At 42.9% G+C, this 19,159-nt stretch overlaps 1 protein-coding gene across 1 annotated transcript in view; it reads right to left on the bottom strand.

Moving 5' to 3' along the window:
• NSG2 (neuronal vesicle trafficking associated 2) overlaps window positions 1-16,423 on the bottom strand; it is a 37,611-nt gene extending 21,188 nt beyond the window's left edge. The window contains exons 1-3 of the mRNA XM_084536122.1: window positions 16,305-16,423; window positions 15,574-15,724; window positions 2,303-2,422 (exon numbers count right to left, since the gene is read on the bottom strand). Coding sequence (XP_084392248.1) covers window positions 2,303-2,422; window positions 15,574-15,702 — 249 coding nt within the window. The 5' untranslated portion in view covers window positions 15,703-15,724; window positions 16,305-16,423. The remainder of the gene's footprint in view (window positions 1-2,302; window positions 2,423-15,573; window positions 15,725-16,304) is intronic.
• Window positions 16,424-19,159: the final 2,736 nt, after the last annotated feature.

Genomic DNA, 19,159 nt, shown 5'->3' on the forward strand with positions numbered 1-19,159 from the left:
AGGGAGAGGCTTATCATCTTATCCAGCATTAGGCTAGAGGCTGAGTGATTAATAAGTTGACATTGAAGAGCACAGAATGAAAATCATATGGACTTTAGGGAAAGGAAATAGCTTAAAAACGAAACTGTCATGCTGCCAGGCTGTATTAGAAGAGGCACAGCTCCCACAGCCATCCCCACCATGCAGCAAAGGGGATGGCAGTGCTTAAACCTCCAAATCTGTGCCAGTGCAGTGCATGCTGCTGGAGCCCCCCCGCTCCCCTGTGACTGCTGCTGTGTCAGTCCTCACATGGACAAAAACAATGGCAGAACAGTACAGAAAATAGGAGGGGAAGAAGGAAAAATATATCAAAAAGAGGAGTTTGAATGCAAGAGCAAGTTGGGGGGGGGAGGGGGATTGAAGAAAGGGAAAAATAAGAAACATAGAAGGAGATGATTAAAGGAAATTTATCCTTTGCAGTTGATGAGCTACATCTCTAACTTCTGTGCCTCCAGAGTACACAGTGTGTAAGGATGAGATTACAGGGCTAGAACTTTTAAATACCCAGTGATGCACTGTCATTTGCAATATCAACAATAATGTAATAATGTCATTCACTGTGGGTCACAACCCAACGCATCACTTCCTGGAGACTCTATATTTTACTGTTGTTTCTCAGGCACATTGTGTCTGGCTCTGATTTGTACGTTGTTCGTACTAGAAAATGTCTGTTGTGGTTTCCAAGCCAGGGATTTAAATTTGGCTAATTAGCTGTTTACTTTACTAGTGGTACCAGTGAAACATCACTATTGATGGTAAATAGGTACTATGCATGCAATAAGATCAGGGAAGAATTTAAAACAAAATCAGCATCATGTAAGCTCCTGCTAAGTAATTTAGATCAACATACATGATCCGCATTAAAAAAAAAAAGAAAAAAGAAAAAAGAAAAAAAAGCTACAAACTTTTATTTACAGACATCTTAAGAATAAATCATGGCTTTAAATATCCTGGTTGAAAGCAACAGAATTGTCTTTGTGAAATACATTAATGAGTTTCTGGAAAAAAAGGAAACAGTACCATTCTGTAGTATTTCAGTAAAGAGTAGCTGAAAATTTCTCCTTTCAATAAGTTGAACAAGACTCATCCTGAAGTTTGGGTCCTGAAGATTTGGGTCTTAAAGACTCATCTTCCAAGAAAGAAAGAATGATAACATTTTTTTCTGGATCACATTACAAAGTACTAGTTTTCTTCTAAGTTGTCAGAAACTAATTATAATAAACTTTTCCACGTCTTGCAAGATTAAGAACAACTGGGCCAAACTGAAGTTACTTGAGCCAATTATTCAGTTACTTGGGTCAATTCCTGGTTATTCTTGAGGATGATACCCTTCCGTAAAAATTTATAAACCTAATCCCAGATTTCAAGTCGCAGGGCTATTAATTAGGCGCTGCCTAGTCTCTAGTTTTTCTACTTACATCATTGATATTCCCTCTGACTTTGGAAACGTGAAATCAGATCTTGCATTTTTTCAACTTACATGCTCCGTGGTTTAGTAAAAGTATCATCTTTTCAATGAAAAAGGAGAAAATACTAGCTGCTACATGTTTGGAGTCTAATTTTAGGAGGAACTGAGCCATTCTAATTTGCTGCAGTCAACAGGAACTGAGAGCACTCAATAATTCATGAGTTTCTTTCCATGTTTCAGTAGAGCCTGTTGAAAATTTCTCAAGGAACCACTTTTCATCAGAAAATTTCAATTCCTGCGAACCTAAACTGCTTACAGAACAGGATATGCTTGGACACGTTCTAATATATCTTCTTTTATCCAGTTTGAAATGACTTTTCATCTATAATAAAATAATTGTATAACAATAAAATATTTTAAATATTAAAAAGGTTGCTTGACTACACAAAAAAAAAAAAAGAATTTTTGAAAGATGTGAAAGACGACAAACTGTTTCCATCAATTTTCACTGCTTTTTTTTTTTTTTTTTCTTTTTAAACACAAATGTTTGAGAGGAAAAAAAGAGATTCAAACTTTTTTTCACTTCCATTTTGGGCTGGAAAACATTTTCATAACTTTTCCTGGGAGAAGAAAATCATTTCCTGCTGTATATCTTGTTATGAATGTATTTTCGTATCTGTTCAAAACAAAAACCAAGTAACATAAAAGAGCTTCATACTCATGCAGATAAATATCTCTTTGACCTTAGTGATGACTGGAGCGTTAAATTTGGTGTGTCTTTACCATCACTTTGATTCAGTTACTTTAAAATGAATGGCATTTGCATCAGAAGGCACCAAAATAACCATTTCTTACCTTTAGTCTTTCTGTTACACCATCAGTGAAACTGACTGTGAATTCAGCAATTTTGGGCACTCTGAGTTTTCCTTTGTTCTTCTGGTCAGGCTGATACTCTGTTCTTGTTTTCACAATTACCTGGAAAACATCAACACCTCTAAGGTTCCTGCACACAACAAGCACTTTTTTTTGTTATCTAAGCCCCTGCTTTTCTATTCTAACCTTCCCCTGAACCTACAGAGGTATCTTATAATCATAAATTAACACAAACTCATCATACCCTCAGGAACTAAAAGAGACAGATAAACAGGCAAGCAGATAATACAGACCTAGGATAATGAGTTTATCACATTGAGTCTTAAAGTAGCTCACAGCAAAATGTTTAACACACACCTTTGTTTAAGGCTAGACATGCAATTTTTTGTATCACATTCGATGGGCAAATCATGTAGAATAACAAACAGCCCATCCATCAGAAGATCCTCACTTATTAAAAGCCCCATCCTAAAAAGTTCCACTGAAGCCAATTTAAATTTAGGCCACTTGGCCTCTCATTTATTCAGGCTCCAGTTTATTAATATTAATCTCATACTATTACCTTGGGTTTTTCTCAGGAGATCTCAGTGCCATTTGCTAACTAATCCAGCTCCTACTAATCTTATAAAAGTGAGGCAGCTTACACCAATGGAAAAGCCTGTGAGTGGCTTTTAAAGGGTTTGGACAAATTACTAAAAATACATTTTCAATCTACATTGAATATATATGTAAACTATTTTGGGTAAAACCCACCCACTATAAGCATGGAAAATATAACACTTAATACCAACTCCCAGATGGGACTAGCAAAAGGAATGTGTTCTGAAACTAATATCCCTTCTGAGGTGTGAGCGTGCCCATCCCATTATACATGAGAATCCTAAAGGACTACCCACCCATGAGCCTATGCAGGTAAACAGTGTGACAGCATGCTAGTATAGCTGCCCTGTCTAAATCTAGCTGCGAAATGGCAGAGAAGGCAAAACGGCCTTGTCCTCAGCACTGGCAATGAGCTGGAGCTCATCCCTGGAGAGTTGGGGTTGTGGCTGTGATTCCCAAATCAGCTGACGTCCACAAGACATACAACCGTTTGGTGTGACTTTCAAGGTTCAGAGAGGTTAAGCACAAAAGAACAGAAAGCACATTGAAAATCTCCATCCCAGGGCCAATACTTCCACTTTTTGGCCTCCCATTCTGAACTGCAAGACTATGCATTTGTCAGCTTTGCCAAGGTGAAAATAAAATACTCCAGGAGTTCATATGGGTGTGGCAAGACTGATCCTAAAGATCTTTGTTAGAAACAAAGTTTTGAATGTTTGTAGGAAAATTATAAAGTGATGTACAAGATTGAGTTATTGGCTAATGAAGAATTTATATCCAAATGAAGACAGTAAAGTCTGGCTTGGAGCAGAGAAAACCCTGAGTATTTAATTCTCCTGCACTTAATGCCATGTGAAAATCAGAGTGAGAGAAAATCAGCATGGAGTCATAAGCCAATTTTCTGGATTCAAATGCAAATCATTAAAGACTGATGAATATTTACATCCTTCAGTGAATCCCTCTCAATAACATTTATTACAGTAGTATTTGCAACATTAAGACTTCGGAAGAACAAGATAAAAAACCACTTAAACGTATTCATGTTAGCATTTTGGAACCTGGGATTTCTGATGACACAACACAGATGTTGGTATGTGACACATGGACAAGCTTTCTTCAGCAGGTTTGGGATGAAACCTAACACTACTAATACCCTACTAATGAACTGACTTCTACCATGCTCTAAAATGCAGCACACTTTGGACCAAATGAAATAAAGTTCCCTCTCCAAGCAGGACAAGCTCATCCAAGTTAGTGCTGACATGAACAAATAACAACCTCGCTGTCTTGCTCAAAAGAGACCAGGTGTGCCAGGACTACACACAGCTGGGCCCTAGCTTTCCAGTCTCCTCGCTGGCCTCTTGTAAACCCAGTACAGTAAATTACAGTAAACCCAGTACAGTAAACCATCAACACCTGCCAACCACAGTTCAGAAACTGCACTCATTTTGGTTTCAAAGTTACCAGCCACAATATCCAATTGTCACAAATCCATACCTCCTGCTTGATACACAAAGTTGTCACCAATTAAATCTTTAAATATACATAAGAGGGTTTTCCTGTGAGCTCTAACATTAGGTCTTAATGAAGGACCATGAAACCAGAAAACAAAAGAAAAAAAATTCTAAGTCTTACTTGTTTCTATATATAGTTGACATTTTCTTCCACTCTTTGTCATTAACCACAGCTTTCTTACTGGTATTTTTTAACTGTCATTTCATTCATTCAATATCCTACAAGTAGGACATTTGAAATGTGTCTCCATACATCCATGAGACTGAAAATAAACCCACCCAACCGTGCACAAGGCATTGCCTTCAAGTCCAGTAGCAACGTCTATCATATCTGTGAATAAATAAGATCAGTCCCCAGCCAGATGAGAAGCTACTTGAAACCCAATTCGCTGACTGTGCCAGCAGTGAAATGTCTGTGTGTAGAGCCACAGCCATCCTGCCGGTCAGTGTTTTGTAGAAAAATTTGCAGGCTTTAGTAGAGGAGCTAAGACATACCTTTGCTAAATGCCTTTTGGCATTGCAAAAGCTAAATAGCTGCTCTCTAAAAGTATCTTTGTCAGACACCTGCTGGAATTACTCAGCAGAAGAAAGACAGGGCAGTCAGTAAGGTCTCCTCTTTAAAGCAGAGCACGGAAATAAAATGACAAAGGACAAACAGAAAACTGAAAACCTGTAGTGTGAGGGTATCACTCAATATTGTGGCAGTAAGGATAAAAATGCAATTTTGCTGAGGGCACTGGGTGCACATTTAGAAGAAAAGACCTACCTCTTGTTCAGTCGCCTACAGCCTAAATAAATAAGCCTGAGTACAGATCCCACTTTTGCAGCAACATTCACCCCCTCCATCCAACAAGCTGCCATCAGGAAGCCCACGCAAAAGCTTCTGGAAATTGAGTTGTGTTCATCAAACTGTTCGTGCCTCCTGCACTAGTGAGAACACCCCAGCCTGGGCTACCTCGGCAGCATCCGGAAAGAGGAGCGAACACTGTCAGATGATACCCACACACAGACACACACACAAAGAATAACGAATCTCATAAAGAAATCTTTGCTATATTTTTAGCATCATTGTTGCTGTTTTGGTTATTTCTGTTTTCGCTTTCCAGCTTTCTGATTGGGGTTGTTAGGGTGGGCAAGGAGATTTGCCTTGCCCCTGTTCCCTGCCTTTGCTGCTTTTTTTTTTTTTTTTTTTACCTTTTCTTTCCATTTTGTTACCAAGGAAAAAACAGGGGTAGTTCACTCTACCAGAAATTCTAACCAAATTGCTGTTGGATGTGATGTAACAAAAACCCCACTGCCTCCACAGCTAGCACACTGATCAGAGCTCATTTATCACCAGCTGCCCAAGAGCAGTTCCTTCAGAGACCAGGATCCTACTGTTCCTGTGCAAACAGGGTACATTCATCTCGCTCCATGGCAGGTTCCTTCAGAAAGGTACTGGCATTTATTACAAACCACAGCAATCACAATGATCCCGATTCCCTCTTCTTGTACCTTTTGCAGCTTTGCTGACTCCAGTACAGTTGTTCTTGATTGAAACCGGTGAAAAGGAGTATGAAATTGGGGTCCTGTGTAGGTTGCAATTCAAAGCAAACTGAAGTGGGAGAAATGGCCATCTCCTCATTCTCTCCTCTGCAATGCTGTTATGGTGGAAATGGACTGCAGTAAGGGGGTAAATACCAGAGCCAGCAGCACAGCATGGCTGTGCTCTGGCCTCATGAGTACAGACCATAAATGCAAACAATCAAATCAGTGTTTAAATGGCCAAGAAGTCTCTTGAATAATCTCAAAATAGACAATTAGCCTCCTTGCCATCCCTAACACAGCAACATCGCTCTACCTATTCCCTGCCCTTGCCTCCTTGAGATCTCACCTTCTCCTGCACACTCCCTAAGCCTTGCCTTAACTCATACTCCTCACAGTGAGGAGGGTCTGGCTGTTTTGGGTCACTATCCCCAACTCTGTGAGCTTACTGGGGCAGTGAATTATTATTATTTTTATTCATGTCACGAAATAACCTGCACACCTGCAAATGAATATTAAAAAGCAAGAACAGTCCCATCAATCAGCTTTTTGGATTAACTGAGACTTTGTGATTGCTGGATGAATACCCTTTGAACTTTTTTGGACACCTGTCAGCCTTTCCGTTCCTTTATCTAGGCCCTGATCCAGCACCAGCTTATGCCTAAGCTTCACTTAGTGGCTTGTGATTGTCCACCAGAGAGCAGACTCCCTGCCAGCTCAGTACAGCCCAGCTGCAGACCTTTGAAGACTGTACTGTGGATGGAGTTCAGATGAATACCATCTCAGGGGATCTCCCTGCAAATTAGGTTGCTGCTATAACCTGTTCTTAAATTTTTCACACTGTTTCCCAGAGACACTCCACCTTTAACTGCAGAGACACTGTATAGTTTTTGAGAGGGAAAATAAAGAGGACACAAATAAATTATGTGGGACTTTTTTCATTTTACACCTGAGATAAAACTGTTCTTTGAAAGTTGCTTCTCAGATGAAGTTTGCAGATTACAAGAACACAAGATGAGAGTAAAGGGCTTTCATGGAGCAGCAAAAAGACACTTCTAATTAGGAGAATCCACGCTCCTAGTCCTTGCAGCTTCCTCCCAAGCTAAGTTTATATAGCAGTTGAACTTACCAAATTCCAATTCAGTGAAGCTTTTGAGCTTGCAAGTCATCTTATTAACATCAGCAGAATTAGTTGGATATTCAAAGTTAAGTGTGCATTTAAGTGTTTTGGCCAGATCAGAGCTTAAGCCTGCTTCAGTCACCTTCCCACAGCCAGTTATAATAAAAAGTCCTAGGGCTCCTCTGGCATTCTTCGGCGAGACCACTCAGAGCAGCATGGGCCCAGCATCCCCATGTTAGAGAAGGAAGAGCAAGGAAAAATAAATAAATAAATAAAAGCAGAGTAATGTGCTGAGTCACACCAGCAACTTGTGGCTGCTACTTACAGTGCATCCTCTTTGCTCAGGTTTTCATTAACTGAGCGGCAGTAATAGCTCCATATAAATAAAACATTCTTGGGATTAGGGGCTGGCAAGTGATATGGCTGGGTTGGGTTGAAAGTCAGATGCTCGATGGAAAATGGCAGCTCTCTGCAGAATTGTTGTCCTCAATCACTCTAGGTTAGCAGATGCGATTACACACTCCAACTCTTTAAAGGTTTTTACTTTCTATCTACTTTCTTGCATCTTCTTCATTCCAATCCCTCAAATGCCCTTCTACAAGACCTCAGTAGTGGTCTACACAGAAGCCTGTAAAAGTTATAAAATCCCAAACACGGGACAAGACATATCTATCATGCTGGTCCATACAAGCAAGATTTTTCTAATGATGCTGTTTGCTAATACATTTATTGAGTACTAAACTTAAATGTACTTACTATTCTAGGCTTAACGCTAGTGACCACTGGAGCTAACAGGAAACCTTTCCTTTTCAAATAATGAATGCAGGACCAGACACCTTCTCCGCAGTGATACTTTGGAAAATTATAGGTATGCTGAGGTGAGAAACAACAGCTCAGAGACTGCATATACCAGCAGGAAATCCATCACTGACAACCTTGAGAAAGTAAACAGTAGGAGAGTGCTGGGAAATCTAGAGATTTTTGGATGCTGAAAGAAAGAAAGGCAACTTTTCACCAAATGGACCACATTGAAAGCATTTGCTTTCAGGGAGAAGGAGCAGTGCAGACGTGAAATGTGACAAATGGAAAAATATCACATTAAGCATGGAAACTTAAAAAGGATTTTCCTGCAATGGTATGAAGTAAGTGTTTCAGAAAATGAACTGATATGAATTCTGAGTCTTGTCTCAGGCTGGCTAAATGTAACATCATTTATTGCCACTTTATATTTGCGTTTGAGCTCAATGGTTTTCCCTGAAGAAATGAGTAATAATATTTAACATAACTGGCATTGTGAAAACTTTAAATTATTCATCTGGAAAAGGACATGCAGCCCTGCTGTAATTCCCACTTCACTGCCACAGTGCATGTAATATATTGTGGTTCAGGTGCTGCAAAGTGCAGACCATAAAAATTTAAAATACTACTTCCCGGGATTATTAATAATGAAGAGTCTCTCACTCAGAGTGGCTTTCAGATTGACAGAAGAGATAAACAAAATGCGCTTCTCCTACCAAGGAGAAAGGTTTCTTCCAGGTTCAAAGCTGGCCTTTGTAGTCCCACAAAATGGTTGTAACACACCCATCACTTTCCGTTTGGATTAGTCATGCTCACTTTTAAGTGAAAATGAGACTCTCAGCTTCCAAAGACATGCCTTTCTTCATTCCTTGCAAAGAGAGAAGAGAAAATAAAGCTTCACACTGGCATTGACATCGTGGTTTCTTTTGCCATCATTACCCAACTGAGCATCAGTATCTGAAAAAGACCTTCGACCAAGTCCCAGCTGCAGCATGCTGTCCAGGTTACTGATGATAGCAAAATGGTGACCCCCAGCCTTGGCACTAAATCTGCTGTGACTGAGGCAGTTTCTATGCTTATGTGATTCATGCCAAGGAATGGCTAAAATTCACCACCTGCTCCCACACAAAAGTCTCCAGTGACCTCCGAGCTCTAATCCTCACATGCAGCCAGCCTCTAAGGGCAAATGAGCTGTGCACATTGCCAAGAGCAGCTGAAGTTAAAATATTTAGCAGTAAGAGAGTGTAGGAAAAGAGATGGAAAAATCAGGTTTCAGAGCTTATAACAATCTCTTTCTTTACAGGCTTTGGATGAAACATTCATGGACCAGAGCAACTCCTTGTCTACTGCCTGTACCTCCTTCTGAGTCTTGCACTGGCTCCTGCTAGAAACAGGACACATCAGACTGGACAGATCAGTAATCAGGCTACCTGTGGCAGATTCCAAGATTTTAAGACAAATTTGGATAAGTTTTTGAAGACCTATAATTAAAACTACATCACATCCCATGGAAGAGGTGGCAGTGCTTCCCAATCTACAGGATGAACATATCTCAGCAGGCAGACTTCCCAGAGATTAATAAGAAAATTGGCATTTAGGATGTATGTACTGGTAGTCCCCAGGACACCCTACTCATTATTTGAATTCATGAAATGTCTGAAATATCAATGAACAAGAGGAGAAAAAAAGAAAGAAAAAAAAAAAAAAAAGGGAAAAGGATGTCCTGGGATCAAATCCATAGTCTCCATAGTCAATGAAGAAAGCCCCAGCCAGTGGAAACAATCTGCTTTTTGTATTTTTCCTGTATCAGCTCATCTAATGGGTGTTGTACTAGAAATGAGCTTCACAGAGGGTGGTAGAAAAAAGTGGTCTCTTGAATCAGTGCCAGGAGGATATTCCAGGCATAAGGAAAATCACAAAAGGACAAAGACAGCAAATATAATCAGCCCTGGCACCACCGATGAAAGGCAGCACAGAACGCAGAAGCTGCACTGGGAGCTGAAAGCAGCTGAGAAGGGAAAAGCGTAGCTCACAAACACAAAGACAGCTTGAAAATTATTCAGTTAAGTCTCACTACAAATCTCCAGGTGCCCATAACCAGCAGGAGCCCATGGGAGGCTGTGAAAGGGTGTAAAAACTGATTTTAGTAGGTTCAGCCAGGGAAGGGTACAGCAAAGCAGACAAAAGAATCAATCACACAGCAATAGTGATGGTAAATTGGCCAGGGTAAATTAGCAGAGCTCCATTGATTTCATCCAAATGACAGATTTACACTAATCAAGAATCCTTCCCAGACTTACTTCACAGACCAGTAAGCAACTGGGATGTGGGGTTAAGTCCACAGTCTTGCTGAAATAACTTCCACCTGCAGTAATGGCATTTCATGTTGAAATAAAGAATGGATTTCAACAGGCTTAGCCAAACAGCCGTACTCAAACACGTTTCTCCTGTGTCCATTTCAGCTGTTTCTGCAGAATGTAGCTCTAAGAAACACAGAGCAGACATAACTGGGCTTAAGAGAGGCAATGGAGCTCACATAAACAGGCATGAGCTAGCTTTAAACCACCTAATTCAGGCTCTGGTAGCGCTGCAAGGAGAGAAATTTCTGCACAGGCTACACAAATCCTGAGCCGTTCCATACTCAGGAGCTGCAGCAGCAGCAGCGTGCTATCTGTATGCAAGTGAGGTAGCTGAATGCTACCCCGGGTGTCTGCGCAGGCTGCGAGCACACACTCGGGTTGCAGCACAGCCCTGCCAGGAGTGGACACAGGTAACCAGCGTTGTTCAGTATGTTAGGGCGAGGGCAAGGCCATCAGAAGAGCATCTGAAGAAGAGGAGCACCAACTGCCAAGAACCTCCAGCAGGGCTGTCTGAGACACGCAAACAAAATCAGAAAGGTTACCCCAAAAACACTGCGCTGTCAGGGTGAGCGTTGCTGCAAATATTTATTGTGGCTTAATGAGCAGAGGTGGTGTTTACATCCAAACATGCATTTAGAGGACAAATGTCACCGGAGAGGAAGGCTCAGACTTGGTATTTGTGGGGATTAGGCAGCATTTCCCAGGTGGATAAAGGAAAGGATGGGGCAGGACAGCTTGCCCATTCCTTCATAGTTGCAGTAAAAGAAAGAAAATTTATTTTATTCGTGCTTTCTTTTCCCTTTGTACCCTACTGCACCCCAAAACCTGCTCCAATCTGCCCTGGCTGCATGCATTGAGGCTGCCCGGAGCTGCAGCACACTGCTAGGGCAGAGGGCAGGCTGACAGCGATGTTTCAGGACAGAGCTGCAAGTAGTCCCCTAGGTACCAGAGCACTCATCCAGCGTACTATTAATTATGCCTACTCAGCTGGCCAGGACAAAACATTATTTTCTACTAAACCAAGAGGGACAGGCTGTGAGCTCAAGGGACACTCCTGATTTCCAGGATTTCTCGATTACACTGTATTAAAAAGCATGGTCTGGGGCACTCAGAGCAGGGTGCGGCCACAGACTATACGGAGGATGGGGTGGGAAAAGTATTTGAAGGGAGCATTTACATCTATTTTTTTTCTTTCTTGGGTTGATGGCAGGAATTTGTCACCAGAGAAATTATTTCTTAAGCCTCCAGATGCATTCAAAATAAAGAACAATGGACCACATGATAAGCCCTCTGCAGCTTTCCCCACAAAAGACATGCCGGATGTTTTTTTCAGCCCTGACAATAGCTTTCATGCACTTGTGTATTATGTAAAATTAAGATTTTTACTGCCAGAACAGAGGCATTTCCTGCTGGATTTTGCTGAAGCGAGCCTATGAGACCAAGGGGTCCCCAGTTGTTGGTCTCGTTTAAAATTTCAGTGAAACAGTATGGTCTGTTAAAAGTTGTGTATTTTTTAGCATTATTATTGCAGACGCACATAACAATTACAGCTAAAGCACTTTGTCTACGCCCAGGAAAACAAGTGAACAGCTAGCCTTTTCTTCCCAGCTCCTGAAAGAAAAATACTTTTTTTTTTTTTTTTTTTGAATACAAAAGAAATTAAATTCAGAAACATAAAAAGCCAGGTCAAGGGCTTGTCACCAGTGATTGTTATTATTCCTGCTACATGGGTGGATTTCAGCAAAACAGCCACACAAAAATGATTTAAGAGCATCTCTCTGCCTTCTGCAAATTCTCCCCATCAAGAGAAGGGGGGCAGCGGTGGGGACAGGACCAAGGGAAAAAAACTTGAGGCTTGAAGACAGTCAATAAATATAAATACACAGCAGGCTTAACACCCTAGGGGAGAAATTACCATCCTGGGTACATTTCTCCCCTTGCAGCCGTACAATCGCTGACAGATCCACCAGAATGTTGATGCTGCAGGAGGAATAACATGAGCCTTTGCAGGAGACATCCTCACTTCCAACAGTATCAAGGTGGATGTCAGAGGGAGCTGCAAAGCTCACAGCACTTCAAAAAACAAACCTATTAGTAAAGCATCCCCAAAAGGACAGCTAATACATTCATGAATTTAAGAATTTCGCCCCCTCACCAAATGATTTCCTATAATCAAGGAGCTGTCTGAAAAGAGATGGGCTTCAGGAATTACATCACATGAGCAAAAGCCTCATTTTGATAGCCTTTCTGTGTATCCTTTCTCTGAAAGTGGAGCTGAACAAAAAATGCCTTGAAAGAGATCAGCTATGGTGAAACACCTATAGAGGTCAATGTTGAGAGTCACTTAGAGGTATTCTCTAGTGATCCAGTTATAACAATAATAATAAAACAAAGAAAAAAATGGATAGTTTAAGCCCTTAAAAATTATTTTCAGTCTGCAGATTCCACGGGCTTTGTGGGTGGCTTTCAAGGAGAATCAAAGGCAAGTATGCTGAGAAACAACAGGTCTGGTTTTCTTCCACATGCATGCAGGTGTCTAAGACTCAACTGGAAAAAAAAAAAAAAAAAAGTTCCTATAAATGGACAGTGTTTGCAAACCTTTGCCATGCGAGATACATGCACCACTGCACACTGAGAACAGCAGTAGGGCTGCCCAGTACAGACCTAGCCGCCTCTTGAATCACAACCCAAAGCCTGTACCACTCCAAATTACCAGCCAAACTGAAGCTAGAGCAAATACACAGAGCCTTGCTCTCGTTTTGATGCACATTGGAGTGCCCCTGGACAATCCAGGTTAGATATGGGTTAAGAGCTCACAGTGTCTTAAATGACGATACCCTTTAATGGTCAAGATAAACCCAGAAAAGGGAGCATTTGAACAGGTTTTCTTTTCTCCTGCTCCCCCATTTTTCTTCTTCTAGATTTCAATCACAGGAAAATGCCAGGGTGCACCAGCTCTTTGTTGCAGTAGCATAGGCGTTGTGATTCCCTGATGGGAGCGTGGAGGCTGGGAGCATTGCCTCCTTGTGGTTAAAAGCAAGCAGCAATTGATTTGCATTTAGGAAAAAGAGAGCAAAGCCCTTCTGAGCTCATACACACAGACCCCCATACCAAACCGGTTTTGTCTCTGGGGATTTATGCGACATCCCGTGCAAGAGGCACAGAAAGTGCCCTGGCTTTTGTTTCCACTCTTACAAGCTGAAATCTACTGCTGGCAGGTTTGGGGAATACAAAGAAAAAAAAGTAAAATTGATTTTAGATATTTTTTTTAACCCTGCCTCCTGACATGAAGGCAAGTCCAAACAAAAATCCACTCTGAATGACTTGAAATCTATGTTTACTCTTCCTCAGGCTCACAGTCTTGCAGAATTCAGTTGCAGCTTTGCTTTACCAAGTACAAAGCTGAAGTTTCCCCCACCACTTAACCTTCACCCAAGCTCTTCACCTGAGGCCCCTCTCCTTATTAGCAGGTCTTTACTCTGCCCCAGGATGAACTCAGCCCAACAGAATCTGTTCTACAAAGAGCAAAAGAAACAGAATGTGAATTATTTTGCTTTTATCGTAAATAACCTCTCCATGTAACAAATCTTCTGTCGCCGTTAACTCTAGGCTTACTGCACACAGGAGTTGAACCACAGCCTGCAGAAATCAATACCATTGACTGTAATGAGTTCTGAATCATGCTTAGCACTCCTGGAGAAACATCCCACTCTTCCAGCAAAGAGAAATATGGATGTCAGTAGATGCATTGACAGTAATGTATGTTAATGAAGGTAATGTAACCTAACAACATGTGAATTATTGATGCAGGCATGTTTAAACAGGAAAATCAGCAAGGAATCACACTAGACCAATACACTCCAATGTTTGTTCACCAACAGGCAATTGGAACGTGGTGGTCTTGAGAACACTCATTACCACCTTATTAGCTTGAAAGGATTTTTGTTAGGTTTTCCATGTCTCACCTGATACGTGAGCCAGTTACATTTCACATCATGTGTCAATGTGTGTGTGTGGTGTCAATAAGCCATTTGTCTAGGATCATACAAGTTATTTTCACACATCCATACCTTCCTCTGAGCTTCTCAGACATTTGTCATAAATCATATTGCTTTGCCCAAGTTATTTTGCTTAACCTTATTTATCAGAGTCACAGATACGGACCAGTTTATCCTCTCATTCACAACGATTCATGGAAGCGTAACTCCTGAATGCAGTGAAGTTGCTCCTGATTGCCATGAGGCCCATGGGGAATGAACCTAGGTCCTTTGTCTGGCACGGCTGGTTCCCAGGATGTCAAGGCAGTTGACTCAGCTCTATCTATCATAAAATAAACTCAGTTTGTCTATCTTGACAGTTTTATCACATCCATCATCATGTTCTCCTAATGTATTTAGAGAAACTTCATTTTGTACTACAGTAAAAACAGGATGTATGTTCAATAATCATCAGTGTTAATTATACTATTATTCCATTATCCTGTGAGATCTAATCATTCTGTCTTGTACTTTCGGGTGAGTTGGCTCCATCTCTGTGGTATCTGGGAACTACACTGCAGACAGGCTTTGTTTTTGTAAGGACCGTTGTGGCATACAGATTTTCACGATTTCATCATGTCCTCACCGGGTTATTTTGATATGCACCGTCACTGCAATGCTATAGACAAAAGATTTCCAGCCACATCCTGCATCTAAAACACCCCAACCACCAAACCTCAGCCAATCGCTGAGGCACATTTCTGGACATCTTAGTGCTGCATTCAGTGCTGAGAGTGGGCAGGGGAGAAAGCTGTCCCCTGGCAGGAGCCAATTGGGGGAACAAAACCTGGGCTTGCTCCATCACCAGCCAGTGCATGGGGGAATTCAGTCGCTCTCTTCAGAGAAATCAGCATCGTGAATGCCCGAATGAGCTTTGCATAGCCACAGAGAAGAAAATAAACCTTAACTGAGATAATTAAAATAGCTGCTTATTTTGGAAGAGTTCTTGAATTACTCTCAATGCAAGCAACTAATCTTACTGATAATAATTATGCATTGTGAACTGCTCCTCAATTTCTCCAGCATTTATAAGAGAAACACACTAAGCCTTTTCCTGTTGTATATACGAAGGAATATTTAGATATTTTTTGAGGAGGGAAGGAGCTGGGGGACAGTTGTGTGCTCAGTTGCCATGTACAAGCAGATAAATACACTAAGAAAGACACCCCCTTTTTATTTACTGTATAGACACTATGCCACAGCCCATATCATCAAAGACCACTAATTGATAAGGGCAGGGAAACCAAGGGGCACGTACATGTGCACAAGCATGCACGGGTGCCGTTGGATTTTGTTTTACCTTTTCCGGAGCCGGGAACTGCAGGTGATTTACTTCCAAAGGCGTGATCAAAGGAACTGTCTGAAAACCATCTTCGCCGGATGGTGGTTTGCTGTTCTTGTCGTTCAAATTACTCCCCAGCTTCACCATTCTCGGACCTTGCTTTCCAGACCTAAAACCAGCGAGACGATCGATGTCACAAGGGTAGCGGGAAGAGGATTTCTGCCTTGCCTGGCTCACTTTGCCTTGGCGGATTGGTTTCCTGGGTTTTATACCCAGGTTTCTAGCCGCACAGCATGCCAAGCAAAGGCTGACTTCACACATGCATTTCTCCTCGCCTTACACAGCCACCCCACAAACACCCCTTAACCCCCCTATCCGCTGCAAGCCCCAGCACAGCATCACAACCGGCACCAGCACCACCAACAGCATCACCCACCGGTACCAGCACCACGACCAGCATCACCCACTAGCACCAGCACCCCAACCAGCACCATAACCGGCACCAGCACCCCAACCAGCATCACCCACCGGCACCAGCACCACGACCAGCAGCACCCACCAGCACCCACCACCCCGGGGACCGGGCGCATCTCCCGGCCCCAGGTGCATTTCACCCCCCCCACACCTCCCCAAATTTTTTCCGGCCGCCTTGAAGGGATCCCCCGGGGGTCTCCCCGCGATGTGGGGGTGCTGAGTGGCGGGGGGTGGGCTGCGGGGACCCCTCCCGCCTCCCCCCAGCCTTTACTTACTGCAAACCACGCGGTCACTGGCGGCGGCTCGGCCCGGGCGCTGCTGCGGGGCCGGGGGAGGGGAGGAGGGGGGGGGATCTCGGCGGGGAGGCGGGGCGGGCGGAAATTTTCGGGTAATTTATTCGATTCGCTGTAATTAAGGGCGGCCGCCGCGTGCCGACGGCGGTGCTGAAGGGACAGCGCTGCGCGGCGCTCGGCTCCGCAACGGCGACTGAGGGCGGGGCGGCTCCCCCCCCCCCCCCCCCAAACACCTCCCTCCCTTCCCTCACCCCCTGCTTCTCCTCCCCTCAGCCCCCCGCTTCTCCTCCCTTCCTCACTCCCCTCCTCCTCCTCCCGTCCTCGCCCCCTCCCCTTCTTTTCCCCTCAGCCCCCTCCCCCCCCCCCCCCGCCGGGCGCGCACCCGCTGCGCGGCCTCGGGCACCCCCTGGCGTCCCCGCCGCGCACGGCCGCGCGCCCCGGCGCCCCCTGCGGGCACCAAAAAGGGGTCGGGAAGGGTTTTTGGGGGTCTTGCTGGGCCGAAGGGGTGGGGGTTGACGATCCATCCCTCTTGACCCAGTCCCCTTGCAGGGCGAGGCTGGAGCCTGATGGGTTTGTAAGCAGAGCGTTTGCCTCCCGGGCTGGCGGTTTGGCATCTTCTCGAGCCCTAAATATAGCCCTAAAAGGCGGGAGCTGTTCCCATAATAAAATGGTGAAAATGTGTTTAAAGCCAGGCTTGGCAGAGCAAGGCCTAGCGCTTGAGGCGCTGGCAGGAGCTCGCTCGTGGTGCTGCAGTTTTAGAGTGAGAAGGGTCCCGGGAAGGTAGGAGAGGTGGGACAGCTGAAACTATTCACTGCTACCATCCCCTGGCACGGTCCTTTAAAGAATCACAGAATCACACAGAATCACAGAATTTCTAGGTTGGAAGAGACCTCAAGATCATCGAGTCCAACCTCTGACCTAACACTAACAGTCCCCACTAAGCCATATCCCTAAGCTCTACATCTAAATCTGTCTTTGCCAGCTTTTAATGCTTGGGTTGGAATTTGCTGTGCCACATTTCTGCATAAAGCTGAACTTCCATAGAAAATCCCATCCAACGGAGTTTCCATTTTTAACAATAAGGTTCTGCCATGTGTAAGCATTTACTTGGAGTCACTCTTATTCAGCGTGTTATAATTTGTCGGCAGGTAGCTTTTCGATGTGCTCAGAAGCATCTGCTACATTTGACCACAGCGCAAGGTTTGGGGAGTTCATATCCATGCTGCTCTGAAAAAACGTCTTAAGCTCAGTAGCAGAATCCTCCCCAGATCCATCCGTTAGCCATGTTCAGCTCAACTCGACAAGATTTTCTCTGTAACTACAACTCCAGGCTGCTGCAGTCTGCCCAGAAACAGATACCTACAAAGAAAGCCAGCAGACTGCATCCCTAAGAGATGGGAGAATGTGCCTCTTAAGAGGAGCATAAACCCACTCACTAAAGACAATTGATTAAATTACTACATGTAATAACTTAATATTGCAGTGTTACCAGAAATCAACCATCAATGCCCATCTGGACTAGGATCTGTGCAAATATATAGCAAGTTATAAACCCTGCAAAACCTGCCTTCTCATGCTCTGCACAGAGATGAATGCCACGTTGGTAGTTTGTCTCAGTTTGAGGACCTTCAAAACGCAGAGGTTGTAAGGAAATCTAAAAACACAAAATCCAAAAAGCCAAAAAAAACTTTTTTTTTTTTTTTTTTTTTTTTTTTTTTTTTTTTTTAAAGAAATTGCCCGTGTTTCAGCTTGTTCTCATTGCCCCTTGGCCTGCCCACAGTGAGAAGATTCTGGCTCTGATCTGAGCTGTCTCCAGGCTGAACAATCCTGCAATCCTCACTCTCTCTGCCTCTCCCCATGTGGCAAATACTCCAAGTGAAAAAAATAAAAATAAATAATAATAATAAAAAAGCAATTGCAACAACTCTTTCCCCAACCTTCAATATATTACAGATTATATCATATGATTTGACTATCCAAAGAGACTAACAGACTCCATTGTTATCTTTTCCTGAACATACACTTTTGAACTACTCTAGCTCCTCGCTCAGCAAAATGGCTATTTTCAATTGAGGAACTGGGAAATACTATTAAAAAAAAAAAAAAAAAAGAAACAACTGCATTGTAACTACATAGAAATTCCATAGTGGTCTTCTACCTTTATCTGGGAATTATAAAGTGCTATGAGAGTGCTTTGTTGAAAAGCAAAGCTTGCAAGTACCTTGTGTGATAATTAAGCCAAATCACTTTCATGAACATCAACATCAGGAATGCATATTCTGCTAGCCAAAATACAATCTTAGCAAAAAGTCGATAGATCCTCTTACTTAAGAGAATGTCTTAAGCAACACTTTCCACAAACACAGTCATGTTAAAGCTCCAGAATCACTTGTGCAAATCCATGGTAAGCATAGTTATACCATGAAAAATAAAGTTGCAAACATGGCACCAGCTTGTTCAGTATGTCGACTCACACAAATACACAGACATTGCAGACTGACTTGCAGAGTTTAATACATTAACCTTTGTTGGCTATAGCTGAATACTCTTCACAGTAACATAGCTAAGGAGCAATGAGGCGAGTCCCACACCTTCTTGTGCATTACTTCTGCTGTTAAATACAAATCTGTGAATCTACCGATAACTAAACAGAACTGAACCCTGCTGGGGATATTCTGTATAAGCCAGAGAGCACACAGCAATGCTGCCAGCACTTGAGCACTGGCAGTTAGAGCCACTTTGTCACTGGAAGGCTTTTAGTTGTGAGTACTAGCAGCGAGAACCTGCGATAAGTGAGCAGATGCGGCTTTTACCTTACGACTTTTCAGAACAGAAGC

This window comes from Aythya ferina (genome assembly GCF_964211825.1).
Source record: "Aythya ferina genome assembly, chromosome: 14".
Classification (NCBI taxonomy): Eukaryota; Metazoa; Chordata; class Aves; order Anseriformes; family Anatidae; genus Aythya; species Aythya ferina.